The 24,427-nt window shown below is 41.4% G+C and overlaps 1 protein-coding gene across 1 annotated transcript in view; it reads left to right on the top strand.

The window, feature by feature from the left end:
• Positions 1–24,427, top strand: part of SORCS3 (sortilin related VPS10 domain containing receptor 3) — a 2,578,554-nt gene that overhangs the window by 1,145,107 nt on the left and 1,409,020 nt on the right. The window contains exon 4 of the mRNA XM_069239432.1: positions 9,993–10,151. Within this exon, the coding sequence (XP_069095533.1) occupies positions 9,993–10,151 (159 nt within the window). The remainder of the gene's footprint in view (positions 1–9,992; positions 10,152–24,427) is intronic.

Genomic DNA, 24,427 nt, shown 5'->3' with positions numbered 1-24,427 from the left:
ACACGGAGCAGTATCTTTTTTGTAGGCCTCCATAGAAGTGAGGGAGTGGCGTAGGACCAATTAGAATGTGTTGTGCAGTTAGAAATAATCTTAATTCTTGGAAGGAATTATGTTTTTTTTTTTAATCTCCAAATGAATCTTAGATACATAATTTGGGTCTTGTAGGTCACTGTGCTATTTATGCATAGATGCCAGGATGAGTCAGACAACAGTCTTCCTTGCTCAGCCTGCAACGATCACAGACCTCTGTGCATGTGTTTGTATGCAGCCTGCAAAAAGACTCTAACACCAGCTACTCACTGCACTTATTTTACAAGGAGAGCACTGGAGGCTATAGCTCAGAACTAGTTTACTAAGAGCACTTTGGTGGGTGAGTGGTAAAGGATTTGTGGTTAAAGAAGTTTCCCTGTGGGAATATGCTCCAGCACGATTTCACAGGACGTGTGCCAGGCATGCTAGTATGGAAGTGCTGAAAAAATGTTGCATGCTGAAATGTAGAAAGAAAATGCACGGTGGGAATGTAAGAAAGCAAGTTCATGGACAGGATTACTAAGGAAGCACGATATGCCTGCATGGATGGAAAGAGTATGATGTAGCCTTGATAAAATTCCGATGGGATTACTGTGTGCCATACCTGTGGGACAACATTGCATGCGTGAACTAACAGGAAATGTCAACCCCTTGACCTTAGGAGAGAAATTTGCCATGGAAGAAGCTGGTGGTGTCAACGTATTTCACAACTCCTGGCCAAGTCACTAGGTAGCAACGAAGCTCACGCATCACAAGGAACAAATGTATTTATGCTCCCCTAAATGGAATGCGAAATTTTTATATGGACGAGATAAAGTTCGCCTAAAATATGTAGTAAAAGATCACATTTTAAGGTCTAATAAAAGATCCTGATTATGACAGTAAAATAAAGAAAACAAATTGAAACATAAAATCGCATAAAGGCTATAAGCAAAGCGCAGCTGATTAAGTGCTACGCAAAGAGGTCTCAACAGCAGAAACCACCATAATTGTGTCGACATGCGGTGAAGGAAAAAGGAATAAACTATCCCAAGGTGATGACAAAGATGCTGAACATCACGATCTCTGTGTCTGAGAAGGAAATTGAAAATTAATTCCAGTGCTGTGTTGCACTCAAACCTGTATCCTGCTGATGCCATTTCACATGCTCTATGCGCCAAAACATTGTTATATCCTCAGTCTGTACAATGAACCGTGGCCTGAAACCTAAACAGTACCATAGCATCTCAGACAGCCGAGTTTAGTGAAATTAGGATTTTGTTATCTTCTATCTATTCAGGTTCATTAATTCATTTGTCAAATATATGCGTTTTGAAAACTCTTTAGAGCAGGCAAAAAAATAGGTTGAAAGAGAAAGTGTACCTCATGCCAAATGGGTTCTCTATCTAGCGTGACTCTGCACTGTTCAGAAGAATATTGTGTCTGTGCCAATGTAATGACTCTGATTGACCATTCTCCTTGAAACACAGCTGAAAGGGGGAACACTTTATCAGAAGGAAGTTGAATGTGCACTTTGAGAGTTCAGATACCAAAATAAGAGATTAGAGTTTATGAAATCATCTTTATAACCTCGATCACTTGCACCAAAAATGTGAAGCACTTCTTAACCCCTTAGCTGCTGAGTCGTTTCCCCCCATCAGTGCTGAGCCCTTATTTGGCTATTTGGGGTAGTTTGCGCTTAGGCCTTCATAGCGTTTTGTCCACATAAGCTAACCATGCCAAATTTGTGTGCTTTTTTTCCCAAAATCCTAGGGATTCTAAAGGTACCTGGAGTTTGTGGGTTCCCCTGGAGAAGACCTAGAAATTAGCCAACATACAGCTAAAATGTTGTTTTTTTTCAGAAAAATTGGAAAAAGGGCTGCAGAAGAAAGCACGTGTTTTTTTCCCCTGAAAATGGCATCAAAAAAGGGTTTGTGGTGCTAAAATCACCATATTCCCTGGTTCCAGGAACAGACAGACTTGAATCAGAAAAACACAGTTTTCAACACAATTTTGGCATTTTACTGAGACATACCTCATTTTTACAATTTTTTTTGTGCTTTCAACCTCTTTCTAGTTAGTGACAGAAATGGGTGTGAAACCAATCCTAGCTCCCGGACAGCTAAACATTTCTGACAAGTAGACAAAATTCTGAATTCAAAAAGGGGTCATTTGTGTAGAGCCTACAAGGTTTTCCTACAGAAAATAATAGCTGAATTAAAAAAAAAATTAAATTTAGGTAAAAAAACAGCCATTTTTCTCCACATTTTACTCTGTAACTTTTTCCTGCAATGTCAGATTTTCAAAAATAGTATATTGTTATGTCTGCTGGACTTTTATAGTTGCAGGGATATATATGGCTTGTAGGTTCATCAAGCACCCTAGGTACCCAGAGCCAATAAAGGAGCTGTATCTTGCAAAGGGTTTTTTATTGCATACCGGGTGTACAGCAATTAATTTGGTGAAATATAAAGAGTGAAAAATAGGTATCAAGTAAACCTTTGAATTTCCAAAATGGGCACAAGATAAGGTGTTGAGAAGCAGTGGTTATTTCCACATCGCTGAATTCCGGGGTGCCCATGCTAGCATGTGAATTGCGGGGGCATTTCTCAAATAGACGTCATTTTTACACGCTGTCTAACATTTGGAAGGAAAAAAATGTAGAGAAAGACAAAGGGCAATAACACTTGTTCTGCTATTCTGTGTTCCCCCAAGTCTCCCGATACAAGTGGTACCTAACTTGTGTGGGTAGGCCCAATGCCCGCAACAGGAAATGCAACATGGACACATCACATTTTAACATTGAAATCTGACGTGTTTTTTGGAAGGTGCCTAGCTGTGGATTTTGGCCTCTAGCTCAGCCGGCACCTAGGGAAACCTACCAAACCTGTGCATGTTTGAAAAAAAGACACCTAGGGGAATCCAGTTTGGGGTGATTTGTGGGGCTCTCACTAGGTTCTGTTACCCAAAATCCTTTGCAAACCTCAAAATGTGGCCAGAAAATCACTTTTCCCTCAGATTTTGGTACTGCAAAGTTCTGGAATCTGAGAGGAGCCACAAACTTCCTTCCACCCAGCATTTCCCCAAGTCTCCTGATAAAAATGGTACCTCACTTGTGTGGGTAAGCCTAGTGCCCGCATCAAGAAATGCCCCAAAACACCACAAAGACACATTTTTTTCAATCAAAACGGACGTGTTTTTTGCAAAGTGCCTAGCTGTGGATTTTGGCCTCTAGTTCAGCTGGCACCGAGGGAAACCTAGCAAACCTATATATTTCTGGAAACTAGACACCTAGGGGAACTCAGAATCGGGTGACTTGTGGGGCTCTCACAGATTCTGTTACACAGAATCCTTTGCAAACCTCAATTTTGGCAAAAAACAATTTTCCTCACATTTTGGTGAGGGAAAGTTCTGGAATCTGAGAGGAGCCACAAATTTCCTTCCACCCACCATTCCTCCAAGTCTCCCGAATAAAATGGTACCTCACTTGTGTGGGTAGGCCTAGTGCCTGTGTTCGGAATAGATCACTCAACAGTCAATGTTGGCCCTTACATTAGGGCAACTGTGGACGCTGGGGTGATCCATTCCTGATGCAGGCACTAGGTACAGGCACTCAAATGGGGTAGGGTTTTTATCTGGACAGGTGGGGAAGCACTGGGTGGTAGGAATTTTGTGGATCCCAGCATATTCCTGTAGTTTGTGTGACAGCAATGCAATAAAAAATTGAGTTTTTATTCAACATTTCACCTTTGCAGGGTATTCTGGGTAAGAAAACTTTGGGAAATCCACACAAACCACACCTCTGTGGACTCCCCCAGGTGTTGAGTTTCCATAAATGTCTGGGTTTGGTAGGTTTCCCTATATGTCCGCCGAGCCCAGGACCAAAAACGCAGGTGGCTGCCTTACAAAACCAGGTTGTTTTGTGATTGATAATTTTGATGTCTCCATAATACGATTTGGGTGGTGGAATTTGGGGCTGAACTAAATTGGGGAGCTTCCAAGAGAGCTCTCTCTCTCTGTGCTTGCTGCCACATGCACCTGCTCTCAGGTTGGGCTAACCCGCTATTGTCCCACTGCACAGACTGTGCATGCAAAGGAACAGCAGGACTGTCCTCATCACCTCCTTCATAATCACTAGAAGAGGAGTTATCGAATGGGATTCCTTCAACAGAAAAATTACTCCCAGAGCCTGCGCCATTGTCTATCCCTCAGATGCTGTCTCAGTATTTGCTGTCTCAGTCTCTGATCCTACGTCAGAGCTGTCCTCTATAACCTGAGTGAGGGCTTGAGCAGCAGTCATCCAACGAGATGCCATCTCTGCTACTGGCTAAACTGTCACTCTGAAACACTGGCCTACTGTAGACTGTCACAAAATTGCTGGTGGGTGTGTGTGTGTGTGTGTGATACATGCAACAGTAGAGGTCACCTTACCTTCACTTCTTTTCTCAATCAGCACATTCTCTCAAGACACTCAAAAAAAGACACACTATTACTTCACCTTGTCACATATCAATCGTCATACTCTTTAGCGTCTCTAGCGCCCAGTCAAACAATCATTATTGGTGCTCCCACTCCCATTACCTCCGATTCCCTCACTACCTCCAAGCAAAAGTTTGCCTTCATCTCTCCATAGCCCTCCTCGCACATACATTTCATTTGTATTATAGCGCAGGTATTGGCTGGCTTTACTAATGTATTCAGCTATTTACATAAAATACAGATTTGATCTTTGCAGTAGGCATTTAAACCTTCTGCACTACTTTATGGCATCAAAACTGCCACTAGACGAAAGTCAGATCCTTTTGTAGCAGAAACATACTCACAAGACTTGACTTTTTATTGCTGCCTAAAAGCTACAGTTGAAACTCATCAGTTAAAGTATGTGCATTGCTTTGAAGATGCAAGCTGCACGCATTGACAAAAGTGATCGCTATATATATATATATATATATATATATATCTCCATATATATATATATATACATATATATCCTTACATTCCAGTAAGGCTATAGTGTATTGTGCATGAAAATAAACCAGTGGCGTGGAAAAGTTAAATGCCACCTGTAGACTGCACCACACGTTGTGGTATTCATTAGGCTGGTGAAAGAAACATGGCTTCAGGACTACTAATCTGACCTGACTGCTGCAGTTTTTAAATCAACAGATGAACCTTTGAAAATAACCCTTTTTCATGAGAAAGACATCATACTTTTAAATAGTAACTCGAATCCACCCACCTCAAGTAGGCCTTGTAGTCCGTAATGAAGGGTATCTAGTATATAGAAGTGGTACATACAAGAATTGAGTGTTGACATGTCCATAGCATGACTACTTCCAAAAATTTGTGCAGCTGGTTCTATGAGGAAATCTAAAGTTCAGATAAAATATTAATTGTACTGTCTGCGGGTTATTAAAAATTGATTTCTGATTTTTAGTAAATATTTTAGAAAAGTTGTACTTTGTCTGTCTGAACTTCCAGTAGGCTAATTAGCATTAGCCTGCCTGCAGCAGGGCCCTGTCAGTGCTTCATGTTAATGAGGTGGGAAGACTGCTTCCAGAGCAGATACAATGCCTTAGGCTTTTGGTAGGCAGACCTGGGTATGAGGCATGTCACTCCTCTTAGCTCAACAATGGCAGTTGGGAAGGTTGCAGGACCTATATTACCTTGAAAGAGGCCAGGTTGAAGCCTGCTTATTCACAGTTAAATTTAAAGGGAGATCTGAGGAAGAGAACCCTTTGTTCCCTCTGCTATCTGTAGTCAGTCTGGCATCAGCCCAGTAGAAGGAGAGCTGGTCACAAAACCATGTTCATGAGATGGATGGTACTGCTTGCATCCCAAAATACCTAAATGCACCCCTGGCTGACACATCAACAGCCTCGAAGGACAGAAAAAATGCTGCCATAATGCTCCAGAATGGTGCACTTTGGGGGAGTCCAACAAGATGTGCTTCAAAAGTGGGAAGGGTTTGCCCTGGGAATACCTTTTCTCATTAGTTAAGGAATGTACAGGAGTCACTCCCACCCACTCGTCAGTAAATCCTACAAAAGTGGTACTTTATCCACAGTTCATGAGAACACACTTGAACCTGATGAAGACCAGAAGAGGACTGGACTTGCTGTATGTGACCTGCGTGTACACCTGTGACCTGCCCCCACCTGTACTCGGAACTGAAAAGTGAACTCTAGTGGCCAGCTGGCTTACAGTCTGTGTGCAGGGATACAGCAAGCTGCAGGTGGCCATTATGCTGGAGTACCCAAATGACCAGTAGCAAGTGGATGTAGACTACACCCTGCTGGTGGCCTTTACAAGAGTAAGTCATGGCCCTATGTGCTGTCACTGATGTCATGGGAGTCTTAAAAGGTTCCAAAGGAAACTGCTTCAGAAAGTCTGAAAAGTCATAACTTAGAACATATATTAGACTTTCCAAGGTACCCAGGGCATCAGTAGGAGTTTGCGACAAAGATGTGTGGCTTACCCTGCTAGAGGAGTTTAAGCTCCATTAAAAATACTAAGTCCTAAGGTAGAAATTTTACGTTAGCGAATGCATGAAAAGTATCTGCCTGATTAAAGAGATTCAGTGGCTATGAAATTAGAATGTTACCAATCTGAACTTTTGTCATAGAAACCAACAGCTTCAGCAGGACCTCACACAAGGGTCACCCAACTTTCCTTAAAAAAAAATCAGAAGGTAAACATTTTGACCTGGATGACACCCTTGGAGTATCCAACTTCCACTCCATTGTGCTTGGCTTGAAATCATGCTCAAATCCAGGTCAATAATGAATAGTGACTTCTGATTGGAGTTTTACTTTTTCTTGGTGCATTTTGCCCTAAAACTATAACAAAATATATATTTGGATCATCTTATTAGATTTTAATTATTTTAATGTCATTGTTCTTATTAAATGTTTCTCTATGTTTAAAAATTGCTTGTGGAACTTGTGTTGTTGTTTTTTGGATTGCTGGGTACTTTACACACTTTTCCATAATTAAGTATTTCTGCTCTGTCCCATAACTACCAAGTGTTGAGACCAGACTTATTTACCAAACTTTTATGTTGAACCTACAAGGATCATGGATTTATTGCTTGTGAATGACTCAAACTCTCCTTAACTAATAACCCGTTTTCGTACAGGCTCGATTATCAGTGCTCCAGTAATTCTGATCTGGATGGTAATGGGTTTTTCCATCCTCATTGGGAATAGAATCAACATTGAAAAACTGCAAACCTAGATTTTGTTTAATCAGACACTTCACTTATTGTCGGAGTGAAAGTTCATGCAAAAATAAAGGAAAAATATTAAGGGATATGTGCAGAAATTCTAGTTTACACATATTGTTCCCCATTGACTTGTGAGAGCCAATATTCCTGTGAAACTATGGGTAACACCTTTTCATTAGTTCCAGCGGGAAGGCAATACCTTGTTGAATTCAGGACTACTCTCAATATGCACAATTGTGACTATCTTTCCCTAGGTCAAGGAGATTTGTGAGAGCCAATATTCCTGTGAACCTTTGGGTAACACTTTTTCATTAGTTCCAGCGGGAAGGCAATACCGTGTTGAATTCAGGACTACTCTCAATATGCACAATTGTGACTCTCTTTTCCTGGGTCAAGGAGACTGTGTCTTTATCCACTTCCCTTCCTGGTCAGAGAATAGGGACCTGCATAGGGGTACTGATAGTTATGTTGTTATTTTGGTATTTTTCCTATGTGTTGTTGTGGGCCCCAATTCATAGGAATGTGTTTGGTGTATTGCTCTTTACATATGAAGTATTGTATAAGAAAGAGAAATGTGTGTCAGTATCATGTGCAGACACAATTTCTGCATGGTCAGAGAGGGCCTACTTGGAAATGGAATAGAAGTTCCTCCTTGAGGAGGGCACCCTGTTTCATCCTTCGTTCAGAGGTAGTCCCCACCATATTAGGAATAACATGATGAGCACAATTTGGCCAACAATCTCAGCTTCACTTCTCATCTTTTACCATAACTAAAAAATAACATCTTCACAGGAAACAAAAATAGGTGTGACGGCACATAAAAATCCTACTAAATCCTTTGTTGAACCTTTTAGATATGGCGTAACCCATGACCTTTTGTTTACAAAAATAATCACCTTGAATTAATTCTGAGGTGTAGTTCAGTATGTCTGCCTTTCTATTGGTTATTGAGGCTGAGGGTATTCTTTCACCTACTTAGAGATGCATGCATGACTAGTCAACGTCTGCCAAGTATAATTTATCATTCTGTATTTAATATTTTTCTAAAAATACATCCTCTAATCACATCAACTTCTTTAATGCCTCTCTCCCCTACCTACTGAATCCATTAATGTACCCATGGCACCACTTCCGTAATCCCCACCCACCAAGGCCTCTCTCATACCACTAGGACACTGCTCACCCAAAGGACACAGCTGGTGACTTTTTCCCCTACCCCCAGCACACTGCTTCCTATCTACGTGCCTGGTGCTTTTTGTTTAAAACCTCGCTTCAGGATACTGTTCACACATTGAACTTAACCAGTGGCTCTTCTTCCAGACAGTAGGCTCCTGCTCCTGCTAAGTACACCCGGCTGCTTCCAGCTGCAGGCAACACTGGAAAGCTAGTATGTGGAGGAAGTAAATTACAATCTGGCCCAAGGCTTTGCCAATGTTTTTTTATTTTGTTTAGTGTTAGAACTTGGGTCTTTATTTGGCAGAGGTATGCACCCTGTTGAAGTAAGGACCAAAATCCTGGTCAGGGTAAGTCACAACACAACCTAACTTATCCTGTGGTCACCCTTGGGTAGCTTGGCACAGAGCAGCAGGCTTAACTTGGAAGGCACAGTGTAAGGTATTTGTGCAATAACTCATACACCACAAAAAGTACTCTACACCAGTTTGAGAAAATAGACAATATTTATCTGAATGAAATAAGGCCAAGATGACACAAATCCAATGTGCACAAGTCAAAATATCACTTTTTAAGGGTTTAGATGGGTCTTAATCCATAAGAATCAGTGGTTGCATTTTATTAAAGCACATTACCTGGGATATGTAAAAAATAATGACACAGTGGTCCGCAGAGTAGGTGATGCATTAGAAAATAAAGTGATGCGTCAATTTTTCTACTGCGGCAGAGGTGATACATTGATGCCTCGTGGGCTGAATGATGTTTTGATTTCCAAGGGTGCAGCCTTGGCTCCCTACTGCAGTGTGGGGCTATTTTGATGCCCAGGGACGATGCTTGGAAAATTCAAAATGCACTGGGAGGATGAAACAGGTGCTGCGTCAATCCAGTAGGCGATGCAGCAACATCTCAGCTGTGAAACAGACGGTGCGACAAATTTTGCAGGTTTTGTGTTGATTTTCCAGTGAAGGCCTTACTAAAAGCTTAGCCCTCCTCCATCAGAGCAGTGCATCCATCAAATGAAGCAATGTCTGTGACCGCCCACTGCTCAAACACCTCACAACCATGTAAAACATGCTAATAAGTGCTTAGAGGTGAAGCTTGGCACTAAACTAACACCCCTCAAATGATGATGCAAACCAGGAAACTGCATGAGGCAATGTATGGCACCTTTGCCTCTTTCCCTTTGCCTACCACAGTCCCAAATCGTGGCTGGCCACCTTCACCTTGAAAACATCAATGAAGCAGCAACTTAGCCACTAGATATTAATGTTGTATTTCGTCATTTTAATTACGAATTGTGAACTATGTGTGAATATATGTGTTTGAGTACCCTTTTAGTATAGAACGGTCTGCTGCAGTTAATTAGGCTGAAGGACCTTGGTGACTTCTAGCTGGTTTGTCCTAATTTTTAGCTCAACTCCTTCTTATGTATTTTTCATTGACACATACACAAACTTTACTGCAAGTAACGTGAGTAAGTTGGTGATTTGTTGGTTGTAAGTAATAGCTGAAACTCTGGGATGACATATTTATATTACAATAGTACATTTGTAAATGTCTATTTATTCCCATGTACCCTTTCTAGATAATGCTCCTTAGTGACCCAGAAATTGAGAGCAGCATTTTGATCAGCTCGGACGAGGGGGCCACCTATCAAAAGTACCGGCTGAATTTCTACATTCAGAGTCTGCTCTTTCACCCAAAGCAGGAGGACTGGATTCTAGCCTACAGCCTCGACCAAAAGGTGAGGAATTCGCTTTCCGTCTTATAGGTGTCTGAGATCTGATTTCGCAACATCTTAAGCTTTGCTTCTCGTTTCAGAAAGCTCGTTCTTCAATGTATTTCATTTATTCTTCAAATCTATCAGTATGTACTTCAGTAAAGTCACACTGTGATGTATTAATATCTGTAGTGTGAAACCGGTGAATGGTTTCAGCTACTGCTCCATGCAAAGGGCTGAAAACACGTTGTTCAATGTATTGCATTTATTTCTCAATTCTATCAATATGTACTTCAGTAAAGTCATACTGTGATGTATTACTATCTGTAGTGTGAAACCGGCGTATGGCTTCAGTTACTGCTTTCCTGAGTGCAAAGAGCTTGAGTGACTTTTCTGAACTCAGAAGGGATCGCTATAGAGATGGGCTACTTACAAAGAAAAGAAAATCAAAATAGAAATCCATTCTTTGAGACAACTGTCAGAGGGATGTGAAGCTTACATCTTTGATGGAACCTGAAAATGACTGTTGTGGGAAGACCTGTTGGCCTTTTGATCTCGGGCTGTTCTGAAGCAGCATTTGCGGTAGCTAAAGGATTCTAAGCTGCACAAATGGGTTCCTACATTCTTAGATCTGGGAGTCCATCTTTTCCCGCGTGCACCGGGAATGGAAGTTATAAGTGTTGTGTGGAGGAACATGGTGCCCGGAGTAGGCACGATTGTAAGAGTTAAGCAGCTGTGCTGTTGCGTGATGTATCTATCCCCTTCCATTTTGGCTTAAGGGCAACGTTTTGCTCAACAGAAGACGTTAGAATTATGGCACCTGGGGCTGACAGATTTTCTAATCAGAAAGCAGATTTGGGAAAAGACTCCTTCGCCAGGCACTCTTTCTTGTTGACAACTTAGCATAAAGCAGCCGCGTGACTGAGTGTTTTGCTCTCTCATAAAATGCATCTCTTGTAGCTCCGCCGCCACACAGCTCTTTTAAATCAATGACTGGGAAGCGAGCATAATGATGCAGCTACATTTCCTAAGATACCATAAAATATATGTATATTTTATCTTTTAAGATTATGGAGGTGTTTTACATCATAGAATATTGGGAGCTTTTAGGTTACATAAAGGTTTCAGATGAGAGTGGCAGAGATTTTTATTAGGCAGAGCTTGAGACAAGCGGGTATGTGAGAAATAAAATACAGCCAACGTACTGATTTTCACCATCGCAAATTGTTCTCTTAAAACCCTCATAAATGTATTTTTCATCTGATCATGAGCAGATTAAATTTATATGCTGGCTGCAAAATTTTGCAACTTGTTTCATTTTCTGTAAACTAAGACACAATTCATGTGCTGGTGAAAGCTATGGATGCTCTGATTCAGTGGTTCCCAACCTTTTGACTCCTGAGGGCCACAACTCAATCACTGCTGGAAACTGGGGACCCCCATGCAATTTGAATCATTTAAAGTTCAAGCATTAACACAGTAATTTGCATAAAATACACAAACATGTACACATCAAACAAATATGCAAATTACTAAAGATATAATTATTTTATATTGAAAAAATATGCAAAAATCCAACAATTTTACTGGGAAGGTTGGCACTGCACCTCAGAGACTAACTTTTCAAGATTTGTTTTTATTTTGGAAAGCTGAAGCCTCAGGTCACATTCTACATTTCCCAAGCAATTTCTGTTTTGATTTTTTAGGTACATAAGACCTGAGAAAGCTTATTCACATACATATAGGTGGGAAAAGGAAGTAAAACCACAAGGGTCTCTCATGTCTCCATAGCCTCACTGTCACATGTAATTCATTTGTTTTATAGCACCTCTCATACCAGTGTAGGGTGTTGGAACACTTTAAAGGGGGCTACAAGGTGTAGGATTTGCATGTCATCCACACAGGCAGTTATTTTCTAAGAGTGCTTGGTCTGGAGAAGCACAAACTCAGGATTCAGAACATAACACAGTGATTAGCATTGACGTAAATAATAAGAACGTACTTCTATTCAAGCAAACCTTTTTTTTAGCAGCGTAAGGATAATAAAAGACTGAGACAAACAAAAAAAACTTCTAATTTGTGCCATGCAGTTTGCATTCAGCTCTTTGGTAGCAGTTGATAGCTCACTGTGCCAGATTACAATTGTAATTTATAAACTGCACAGTAATCCACTGTGCTATGCACATAAAGTACTGTTCTTTGCATGATGCACGTTTTGCAGCAGGCATTTTAACTATTTGCGCCACCTTAGGTCAGTCAAAACTGGCACTAGACAAAACTCCCATCTCTCTCCAAAAGGTACATTATTCACCAGAGTTATCTTGATGCTTTTATTTTTGCCTGAAAGCTGCTGGATGTACAAGGAACCTTGCAGTGCTTTTAAAACTGCTGCAGAAATAATGTGATAAATATAAAAAAACATGTTTTTCTGTGGAGAGGCTCAATGCCTTCCTGCCGGCCCAGACCTGAGGTCCCACTGGGATTGTGTTATGGACCACTGGGGGTATGCAGACCTCAGGTTGGGAACCGCTGCTCTAATTGAAATACAAGGGTGTCAATGTCAGGAATTTATCTGAACATTAGTGTTAAAGGAGCAATCCGTTAAAAGGTGACCACCCATCTTAGAGACACACACCTTAAGTACTATTATAATCAAACTTTTTTTGGCATGACATATTTTAAGCAGTTGTTTTCATTCTCTCATCACCCTTGCCTTGTATATTCTTTATTCAGCTGATTGAAAGAGACCATATAAGATGCAATTACATATAAAAAATGCCCTATTAAAGACATATTTCATAAAAATTCACACTTTACCAGAGAAAATGTGTATATTTCTTAATAGAAAAAAAACACATTTCATTTAAGTTCAAGAAAACAAACTTCCCTGCATCCAATGGCACATTGCATGCAACTTGCTATCGCAAGATGCAAGAAAAGGTGAAACAAGGCGATTGTATAAAAACCATTGCAATCTTTTGCTGCCTGAAAATAGTTTGTCTAAAAACCTGTAATAATTAGCAATTACTCAATACAGACTTGAATTTGCAAAAATTGCATTGTGCTTTGTGCAGGGGCACAGCCCATCTCCCCTTCTGGATAACATTAGGATTCATTTATTACATTTTATAAGTGTAATTTCCACTTGGGAATAGATTGGACTCCAAAGTTTGGTGTCTCTGGAATCACAATTTAAAATCACAATTCATGGTGAAGTCGGATTTAAAATTTTAATTCTGAAAATGCCACTTTTACAAAGTTGACATTTTCTTACTTTAGCTATTCAATGCCTTCTTCCTGTCTCTGAATGCATGTCTGGGATTAGCGATAACTGGGCATTGTTCATTCCCTCTAGACAGCCACACATAAATGGAGCTTAGGTGTGACTGATGGGCCATCCATACACCTGAATAGGCGGTGCCCTGTCCCCACACAAAGGGCTGCATACTCCCCTGTAGTGAGTCTGGAGTGAGGGCTGGAAGGGCAGGGACTCTGTCCACATTAAAGCCCTCTCTTTGAAGTCTCTGCCACTTCAAATGCACAACTTGGTATAAGTAATGAACATCAGACACCATCAACTCAGTACACTTCTGGACCTGTTAATTCTCTTCCAGGAAGGACTGCAGTGCTGCTGAAAGGACTGTCACACTGCTGGACTCTGCTGGACTCCTGCTCTGCTGTGCTGACCTGATGCTTGCTGCCCTCCTTGCATGATAGAGGGAAGGACTGGACCTGCATCTCTCCAACCAAGAACCAAAGTGATTCCCAGGGCTTGCTGGCTTGCCTCCTGTTTTCTGGAGTCTCAGGTAAACAAACGACTTCCAGTTCACCTGCTACAACACCTGGACTTTGCCAACTGTGAGCCCTGCCCTGCCAAGTGGTGCCAGTCCAGTCCTAAGTCCTTGGAAGTGGGTATAAAGTGCTGCAACTGTGAAAATCCATCCATTGATGCCATTGCACCACCCAGAACTGGTGCATCACCATCGATACTGTTGCAGTGCCACTGCTGTAAGGATCGAGGACATTGCATTGCTGACAGCATGGTGCATTGCCTCCATTCCTCACACATCCCTGACTTTATGTAGCTCTGAGCCAATGCATCACCTACATCCTCAGGATTGAGCCAAAACCATCGTCTCCTTTGCTCCTCTCATCTTGACCTCGACATCAACGCAACCACAAACTGTTTCAGTGGGCCAAGGCTGGTCCCTGTATCTGACCGGGGCTCCATCGCAGTTGGTCTGAACGTTTGGATTTGACCTGGTCTGGTGCAACCAGATAGCGCCGGTTGGCGCTTTACGCTTTTAAGCACTACATTCCAGTTTATTTATTAAAAAATCATTTATACTTACTGGATTATTGTCACTTTAGTCTTGTTTTGTTCGTTAAATTAGGCTATGTTATCTTTTTGTGTAGTGTTATCATTGTTTTACTATTTGAAGTGTTGCTGAAATATTTTGCATATTGCCCCTTAGGTTAAGCTTGGCTACTCTGTAGAAACTACCAGAGCACAGATTAATCGAGGGTGTGTATCTTACTTACCATGACCAGGATTGTGCTTACTACTTTGCTGTCCACGTAGTTGGCTGTGCACACCTCTGCCAACCAGAAACCTAATGTCTAACAATACGTGTTTTGGCTTCATATATTCTGAGATCTAAATTAGGCATAAAAATAGATTGGGCAATCATCTGAGGCCTAATTAGGTTGTAGCAAGACGAACTGCATATTCTCTGTAAAACATCACTGGTACAGGACACTGTCCCATGAGAGGTAAATCAGTGTTGTAGCTGAGCAGTTGCTTTTTAGGGCCATTGATGTATAAGGTGAATAGAAAAGATGACAGGATGCAACTTTGGCTCACATTTCTGTCTAATCTAAATGTCTGCGTGGTCTCCACACCCGGCCCATATCTGACACTTTCTAAATGGAGTTCCCTAAGAAAATTAACAATTGTGGTCTCCACCCCAAGCTTAGCATAATGTTCCATAATTTGGATCGATTTGCAGAATCAAATACCAACCCGCGGTCCACGAAAGCTAGATACAGTGTCCCCTCCCTGGCCACTGTATATTTATTAATCATGAGGTAAAGGTTGAAACACTGTTAATCATGCCAAGACCTGCACAAAATCCAAACTGTAAGTCAGAATATTTGTTTTTAATCTTGTTCAAAGGCTTGGAAACTGACTGTTCAATTCAATCCTTTCCAATATCTTAGGAGTGGAGTGAATACATTATATCTGGTGATAGCATTGGGGTCCCCTTTGCAGCCCTTCTTCAAAATAGAAACAATGGTTGCATGGTATCAAGTTTCAGGTATGCCAAGGCTCACAATGGCCTTCAACACATTAGCCAAAATAGGAGCCCACATGTCCATATGGTCCTTGAAAAGGTCCAATTGACACCCCATCAGGCCCTGTGGCCTTGCCACCAGCATCCCAATTTGCCTCTTCTACAACTTCTTCTAACATGACATCGAAACCTGATGAATTTGAATCCCTTTGGAGTGGATGACAATCATACATTTCATCCAGTTGAGATGGACCAGTGTAAACCTTAGTAAAGTGTATAATCCTTTCATCAGGGAAAATCACTACATCCAGGCCCAAGTCTGTAGAACCATGAAGATATGGCAGGTTAACAACTTGCCAGGACAATCTATTATCTTTATGAGTCCTGAACTTGAATAAAGGCTGGCAAGCTTCCTCATGTGCCACAATTTTCCGATCAATTAAGGCCCTCTTATGTTCCTACCTGCAACTGCACACTTTATCAAAGTCCCTGAGAACAGATTTTAGGGTGATCAGTCAATTGTCTGCACCTTTGAACAATTAGAATCAAACCATCTGGCATGTTTCTTTTTGTATAACCTGAAGAAAATTCTACAGAGAGCTCTGACTGCATCACACACTATGTCAAAGTTGTTAATATTAACACCAGCTTCATCATTCACATCTACACACTTTAAAAGGTCAGTTTTCATAGAACCAATAAGATCCATATGAAATCTGTCCTTGTCAACATGGCCCCACCTCCTCAGTGCACCCTTATTTATTGTGCAAACCAACAACAATGATTTTTTTTTATACTGAAACTTTATTAAATAAGAGCTGCCAAAAGTGATTTCTAGGCATTTGTGGTCACTAAGAGCATCATCAATAACTGTAGAGTCCTTCAAGCTCTGAAGATCACATGAAAACAAAATAAAATTAATTAAGCATGAATGTTCTCTGCCAGTGAAACTGGGACTGAACAATGGTTCATTCGAAACAGGATCACAAGCAAAATACAAACAAAACTTCATAAAAAGTAGATTGAGAATCTCGCCATAGGGACTATGAAAAGTAATGCATAAAAGCATCCTCTTCTTGACCTGTTAGGACACACGCCATGAAGGCACAAGTTGACAGTGGTGAATATTAATATCACCCACTCTTAAGAGAAAGAGCGCCACTGTGGCTATTGATAAAGCACTGAAGTTCTTCATGTAAGGAATTGATAATATCAGTATTGTTTGGATTCAAATTATTATTATAACATTTTATTAATATAAACTTGCCAGGACAACAGTTGAACACAAATCATTGATAATAAGAAGCCTCAAGATTAGACCAGACTATGAAAGAGATACTAGAATGATCAAACCTCCTTTATCCAAGCCTGAGCATGCAGGAGTCAAAGGAGTAACATAGGATATAAATACATCTATATGTTCACAGAATATGGCCCAGGTTTCAAGGTAGTGTAGGATACCATAATCCTTGATAGCTCTCAGCCAATCTGAGTTAGTTAGTTTAGCAGGCACTCTGGTGATATTCCAAGTTGCATATCTGTAAAAGGAGCTTGCTGGTCTGAGTTGTGTTGGTAATGCAGCTCCTGTCACCCGCACTTGGATTTAAAGATTTAGCCGATGGGCTCATGGTCAAAAGGGAATTAGAGGGTCTTTCATTCTCTAAACTGGTAATAGTACCACTCTGTTTGGCAATTTTTCTCTATCAATCTAAAATTTCGGGTTGAAATAGCACTGCAAATTTATTGGTAGCCAGAATAGAAAGTATCACAGGAGGACGCTGTTCGCTACCCAGATTTCCTTGGAAAGATCAAGTCAGAGAGTAAACTGTGAAGTACCCTAATGGCAATGCCTTAATCATGCTTTTGACATTTGAAGGGTAGCTAAGCCTTAAAAAAATTATAATGTACAACAAATTAATTTTTGAAGCTGTTAAAAATGCACTTGTCAGGTCCCCACCCAAGGGATTTGCTGCACCATGTTTATCTTTTCAGGCGGCTGTCCACCAAGACTCCCATTAAGCCAGTGGACTATCTTGTTGACAAGTTGGTCGTGCTTCTATGTTTGCCCCACCCAGAGACAAGTGACCCCCTTTAATACTGCGATAGGGTGAGGCTTCTGATGGCAAGTGCAGATCAGATGAAATCCCTGACATGGCTTCCTAATAATTATTACTAGAGACCTGAATGGTGTTGTCGCAGACCATCATTTTGAGTGACACAGATGATTTAGAATAAGTCATCAGGGAATGAGGATCAAGTAGGGCTTGAGGCTGTGGCTGCTTGGGAGCACAATTATTAGTGACAGCAAACCCCCATTCTTTTGGATCTGAAGAAGGCAATTATGTGGAGCAGGAGATACTTTAAGGTCCTCAATGAGATTTTTCAATGAACCCAACTTGTTGAAGACTGCCTTCACAGAGGCACTAAGCTAGTTTTCTAACAGGTCCAGCTTAGTGCTTAAGGCATTGCTCCCCCACTTTTCCAACAGTCATCTCTGCAGTTGCACTCGTTAGTGTTGTTGGGAATGGATTTATCCTTGCTGATGGCATTTTAGCTCTTTTTTTAGCCATACGGAGAGAAGATTGAAAATCTGTCATAGTTGTATGAACAGTCTCATCCACCAAGGGGTTGAAAGCTACAGATGCATCCAGGACACACACATTTGTCTCTTTTTTACCAGCTGATGAGCACAATGTGACAATTTCTGATTTCACAATGCCATCCTGTTTCGTTGTCCCTCCCCATTAACTGATTTATTTCACTGAGCTCAATTTTTCCTTAACTAAGACTATTTCTTGTTCAGTTGCCCTCATAGTCTTTGTGAGATAACTTACTATAGTGTTGGCAAAGGGAATGATCCTTGCTATTGGATGTAGATTTCTTCTCTGTCATTGTGGTGCATTTCCAGTTATAAAGAATTTGGGCCAGAGGGGGGGGGGGGGATGAGGGGAATGGGTATATCACACACACACAATTTTTTTCCCTTATTGATTCTGACATGAAAAACCTTCTGAATTTTATCAGGGGAAAGAAGCCCATTAAAAAAGGCAAAATATACAAAATTGTATGTGTTATGTAGCGATTCTGTTTGTCATGCCTCATTTGCAAGTTAAAACTTGGAAAATGAGATATTTACAACATGTGGTAAACAGCTCACCCCAGGGTAATGGTATTTATCACCCTTGCTACCCCATTCTTTTCTACCTAACTCGTAAATAGAGCCTCAGGGCCTGATTGGGAGTTTGACGGGTGAGATTGCACTGTCACAAATATGACTAATATTGCTTCTGACGTATTACGATCTCATTTTAGCTTATGGAGATTGTATTATGGCAGAGGAGATATACGTCACATTTGTGACAGAGTGAACCCTCCACCAAACTTTAAGTTAGGCTCTTTGTGTCTGTATTTTGAGCTACCCTTCATGTTAAGCAAATGCAATTAAAATCTCCTTACAGCCATCAGTGCAATTCAACACTCTGGAATGCTTCTTCAAATGCTATGTGTAATGAAGTACGAGTCTATGTTATCTGACAGGTTGTTGGGGGGGGGGGTTGACGTTACTATAGTATGTATGTGATGTCTGTAAAAGTATTTGTAAAATGAAAATCTAGCTGAGAAGCCAGAGAGTGTTGAAAGTATTGATGAGAGCTGTGACCAAGCTCCCAAAATAGCTATACAAAAGGACCATCAAACTGAAATGGATTTCACGAAGATTTACTTTAGTTCAGGTTTGCTTCCTTCATGTTCACACTAACTTAATACCCAAAGAAATATGCACAGTATAATAAAGAATGTAAATGTGCAAGCAAAGCTTTGTTTATAAAAACTAGAATATGGTTAGGAAATAGCACATAACCTAAATTAAAATAAAATGTTCAAAGATTTTTAAGCAGTGACGATTATTCCTGTTCAAGTTAATTGGAAAATTTAATCGGATGTTAGTGGTAAGGAATGGAAACATTTTTGTCTTGTTTATTTTACTATTTATACTCAAAATGATTCCATGTATGAATAAGATGAATTCAAACTTTCCTCAGAAATGTTTTTCCATCAGAAATCAAGTTTCGGTTTGTGACCGAAACTACAACATATTATTACATATCAACACGGAAAAACAAAGCTGTGAATCCAGTTGTGTTTTTATTAAATAACAAATCGGATATTAGTCTGAAAAATAAGTACCTTATTTAGTTATAGGAAATACACTTTGTGCACCCCTAGTTGTGTAATAGAGAAGATGCCTACAAATGGTAAAGTGCCCTATTACCTATAAAAGGGACAGTACTCAAGATGGAAGTCCGACTCATGCCAACTTGGCTGCCACACAAAATATAGGGGGTTATTCTAACTTTGGAGGAGTGTTAATCCGTCCCAAAAGTGACGGTAAAGTGACGGATATACCACCAGCCGTATTACGAGTTCCGTAGGATATAATGGACTCGTAATACGGCTGGTGGTAAATCCGTCACTTTTCCGTCACTTTTGGGACGGATTAACACCTCCTCGAAAGTTAGAATAACCCCCATAGTGTGTTTCTATCTTCTCTGAAACATCCCAAAAAGTGTTCCTTTTCACCAAAAAAACTGCTGCATGTCCGTCTGAATCATGTAAATGTCGATTTAGTAGGTACTACATTGGTCATCCTCTCCATAACTCAGCTGTGCTGCATGATGGACAATCGTGATTCTGAGTTTATTGTTTCTCTTAAGTTCTGTTCGAAATCTAGTGTTGTTGAACTTCCAATCATCTCCTGTCAGATGGCTTTTCCTTAAAAAAATAGCTTTTGTGCACAGAAGCAATCCATACAATTATTCCTGGCTCCAGAATCAATAAGGGCAGATTCAGGGAGTGGTCCCTTGGAAAACCATTGCTATATAAGAATGATCCAAACTTTCTGCATGTCTGTTCTGTAAATAGATTGGTCTTAGACTACGGTTTAATGCTAAATATTGGGTTTTCTGGCCGCTAAAGGCAGCAAAGATAATATAGACTGTGAGAAAATGGGTTGTTGTTTGACTAGGGTTGTGAGCCCTGGTCAAGCAACAACCACAATTCTTGTCAGCGTGAGGCACAATCCAACCCTAAATTAACCTGTACTCAAACGTCTGGTAGTTTGGCACAGAGCAGTCAAGCTTAGAGGCAATATGTGAAGTTTTTGTGCAACACTTCAAACAAGAATAAAGTGAAAAACACCACACAAAAAGGCTCCAATAAGCTTAGGAAAATAGGGTAATTTCTAAAAAACAAACAATCAAAAAAAATAAAAATGACAAAAATCCAAATCCAATAAGTAAAACAAGAGATATGCAATTTTAAAGACTTTAGGAAAAAAGGGCCAAAAAGCACAAATTCGGTTCCAAAGTGCAACGTGGCTGAAATGTGAGGTCCTGTGTCATAATCGAGGATCCCTCCAGTGAGGGTTTTTAATGCAAAGTTAGGCATTTCGGATGCATCTTGCAGTAGTTCTAAATTCCAGATGAAGCAGACAAACTCAAATTAATAATATCACAAAAACCCTCTAACTACTTTAATGATCCTTTACCTCCAAAACTCGTCAAGGAACATAGATCCTGCATTCTTCCACTCTAGACTATGATAGTCAATGCATTTCCCTCTCTCAGGGTATGATTCCTGATTGCTTAAAGATAGGACAGGTCACTCCTATACTAAAGAAACCAAATGCCGACCAGTCTGAGCTCAATAATTTCCATTCCATCACCAACCTCCCAACACTCGCTAAGGTCCTAGAAAAATGTGTACACCTCCAACTCTGTGACCATATTAAACAATATCACCTACTTGACCACTTCCAATCTGGCTTCAGAACAGGACCTAGCACTGAAACAGCTCTAGCTCATATTGTAGATGACTGCTTGATATTACTTGATCTGAACGAACCATGCCTGCTTATACTTCTTGATCTCTCATCTGCGTTCCACCCGGTCAAACCTGACAGCGTGTTCGACCTCCTAGAGTCAAGAATGGGAGTAGCTAGGTCTGCCTTAAACTGGTTTATCTCATTCTTGCACAACGGAGCTCAAAGGATAAAAATCAATCAAAACCTCTCTGACACCACTCAAGTCTCGATTGGAGTACCCCAAGGTTCAAAACTCTCATCCACACTATTCAATTTGTTCATGCAACCTCTCACTCAAATTCTAAAACATTTATTACCACATGTATGCGGATGATACACAATAATACCTGAAAATCTCATCACCAGAGGACATCAATACTCTCAACTACACCCTGCCAAACACCCAACAATGATTAACGCGCAACCTCCTCATGCTCAACATACTCAAAGCGGAATTCCTCTTAATCGCCCACCATTACCACTCTGCCCCCATTGAGGACTGGCTCAAACAACTTTCAGCTCTTAATTGTACCCCACACATCATTGACTGTACTAAATCACTTGTCATAATGTTGGAAAAAACACCTGAATATGCAAGATCATATCAGTGCAACCACCAGGGCAGCCAACTAAACATTTTCAGGAGGCTCAAACCTTTCTTACCACTGGATAACTTTCAATGGGCTATGCAATCTCTTGTCATTTCATGATTACACTATCGGAACGCTATCATTGCAGGTCTACCCAAAGCAAGACTGATGCCAATAAGGGCCACACTGAACGCAGCTGCCATAAAATTCAATCACATCACCCCTGACCTTAAACTACTAAACTTGCTTGAAGGATCCAACTGAAGATAGCCTGCATAACGCACAAGTCTCTCCACCATAACACTCCTGTCTACCTGGCCAATAAACTGGAACTGTCTGGTGGCAAGCACACCTTAAGAAGTGCTTACCCTCTACTCTGAAAGCACAGAAGTTAAAAAAAAAGAAAACTTTTAACCGTTCCTTCGCCGCTCTGTCCCCTAGAATTTGGAATACTCTACCAACTGTAATCAGATCAAACTCTTCGACTATCTCATTCAAAAAAAGAAGTAAAACTGCTTTTGATGAACATATCACTTCAGTAATTCCCAGAAAGAGTGCAGTTGGCCTCATTCATTGAAGCACCACCTAAAAGAGAATCTACCTAACCTTTGTTAGCAGTACATTTGTTTTGACACTCACTTTTGTCCTGATTGCTTTCTTACTTTATATGTATGAACTGTATGCTATCTGTAAAGCACTCTGATACCCTTACGTGTCATGTTTGTGCTGTATAAAACTCCTGAAATAAACAAACAATCAAGAGATGCAAGTCCAGTCCTCCTCTCGTAGGCAAGAGGGCAGCAGATCAGCACAGAAGGGCAGTAGTCCTTCAGAGCAGCAGTTTAGCAGAGTGGCAGTCCTTTCAGCAGTACAGCTGTCTTGCCTCCGTGTGCAGTAGCCATAGGTCCAGAAATATACTGAAGAGTTGGTGTCGGAGGCCCTATTTTTATTCCCTGGTGCCCTTCTTCTGAAAAGTGGCACAAGCTTCTAGACAGTGGCTTTGAAGTGCCTAGAATATCCTGACTTCCTGGCCTTAGCTCCAAGCTGGCTGCAGTGACAATATGGAGGTGATAGGTCTTTTGAGTGAAGGCAGAGCACTCCCTATTCAGGTTCAAGCGGGCCTGTGCTCTGCTCCAACCCCCATCCTGCAAGTAGAAGGATCATTAAGGCACATCTAATTCCTCTACTGTGTGACTGTCTGGGAGAAATTCATAAAGTATAGCTGACAGTTACACCCAGTCATGTGACCTAAGACAGGCTGTAGGCACGAAAGGTCTAAGGGCAGGAAAATGCCAACTTTACAAAAGTGTAATCAAACATCCAACTTTAGCATTAAATAGAGTTTTTTATTACAAATCCAAAGGTACCCAACTTGATATAGCTACATGCTCCCATTGAAAATTACAGCTTATTGAATGTAATAAGGCGTACCCAATTTTATCCTATGGGAGGAGTAGGCCTCACAATAGTGAAAAAATGAATTTAGGAGTTTTTCACTACCAGGATATGTGAAACTAAAAAGTACATGTCCAAGGTTTCAATTACAAGGCTCTCTGCCCTATGGGCAAGCTAGGGCCTACTTTAGGGGTGATATATATGTGAGGAGTGTGAAGTTTGGCACTGGAGTTTTAGTGTCAAGTCAACATACCAGTTTAAAACTACATTCAGGCTGCTGTGGCAGACCTAGGTCACATTTTAAGGTGCTACTTAAGTTGGGAGCACAATCAGAGCTGAAGGCCTACTGGTAGCATTTAATTTACAGACTCTGTAAAATAAATTAAATATGTCAATTGGGTATAGACTATGGGGGTCATTCTGACTCCCGCCGGCCGCGGTAACCGCGGTGCCGGCGGTAGCCGCCAGAATACCGCTGCGCGGTCAGAAGACCGCCGCGGTTATTCTGTGTTTCCCGCTGGGCGGGCGGGCGACCGCCAGAAGGCCGCCCGCCCGCGCAGCGGGAAACCCCTTTCCACGAGGATGCCGGCTCCGAATGGAGCCGGCGGAGTGGAAAGGGTGCGACGGGTGCAGTTGCACCCGTCGCAAATTTCAGTGTCTGCTATGCAGACACTGAAATTCTCAGTGGGGCCCTGTTACGGGGGCCCCTGCAGTGCCCATGCCATTGGCATGGGCACTGCAGGGGCCCCCAGGGGCCCCACGACACCCCATACTGCCATCCTGTTGGCCGCCAGGAACAGGATGGCGGTATGGGGGTCGGAATCCCCATGGCGGCGCAGCAAGCTGCGCCGCCATGGAGGATTCCCCAGGGCAGCGGAAAACCGGCGGTACACCGCCGGTTTTCCGTTTCTGACCGCGGCTGTACCGCCGCGGTCAGAATGCCCTTGGGAGCACCGCCAGCCTGTTGGCGGTGCTCCCGCAGTCCGGAATGACCGCCTATGTGTTTTAGGGGAGTGGGCACAAACACATTAGCACTGGTTACCAGTGGTAAAGTGCACAGAGCCCTAAAGCCAACAAAAATAAGTCCAGCAAAATGGAGGAGGAGAGGCAAAAGGTTTGGTCAATGACCACCCTTAGGCAGACAGGTCTACAGAGATGAAT

This window comes from Pleurodeles waltl, chromosome 6, assembly GCF_031143425.1.
Source record: "Pleurodeles waltl isolate 20211129_DDA chromosome 6, aPleWal1.hap1.20221129, whole genome shotgun sequence".
Lineage (NCBI taxonomy): Eukaryota > Metazoa > Chordata > Amphibia > Caudata > Salamandridae > Pleurodeles > Pleurodeles waltl.
The sequence above is the reverse complement of the archived record's forward strand: the minus strand, read 5'-3'. Positions and strand labels throughout refer to the sequence as shown.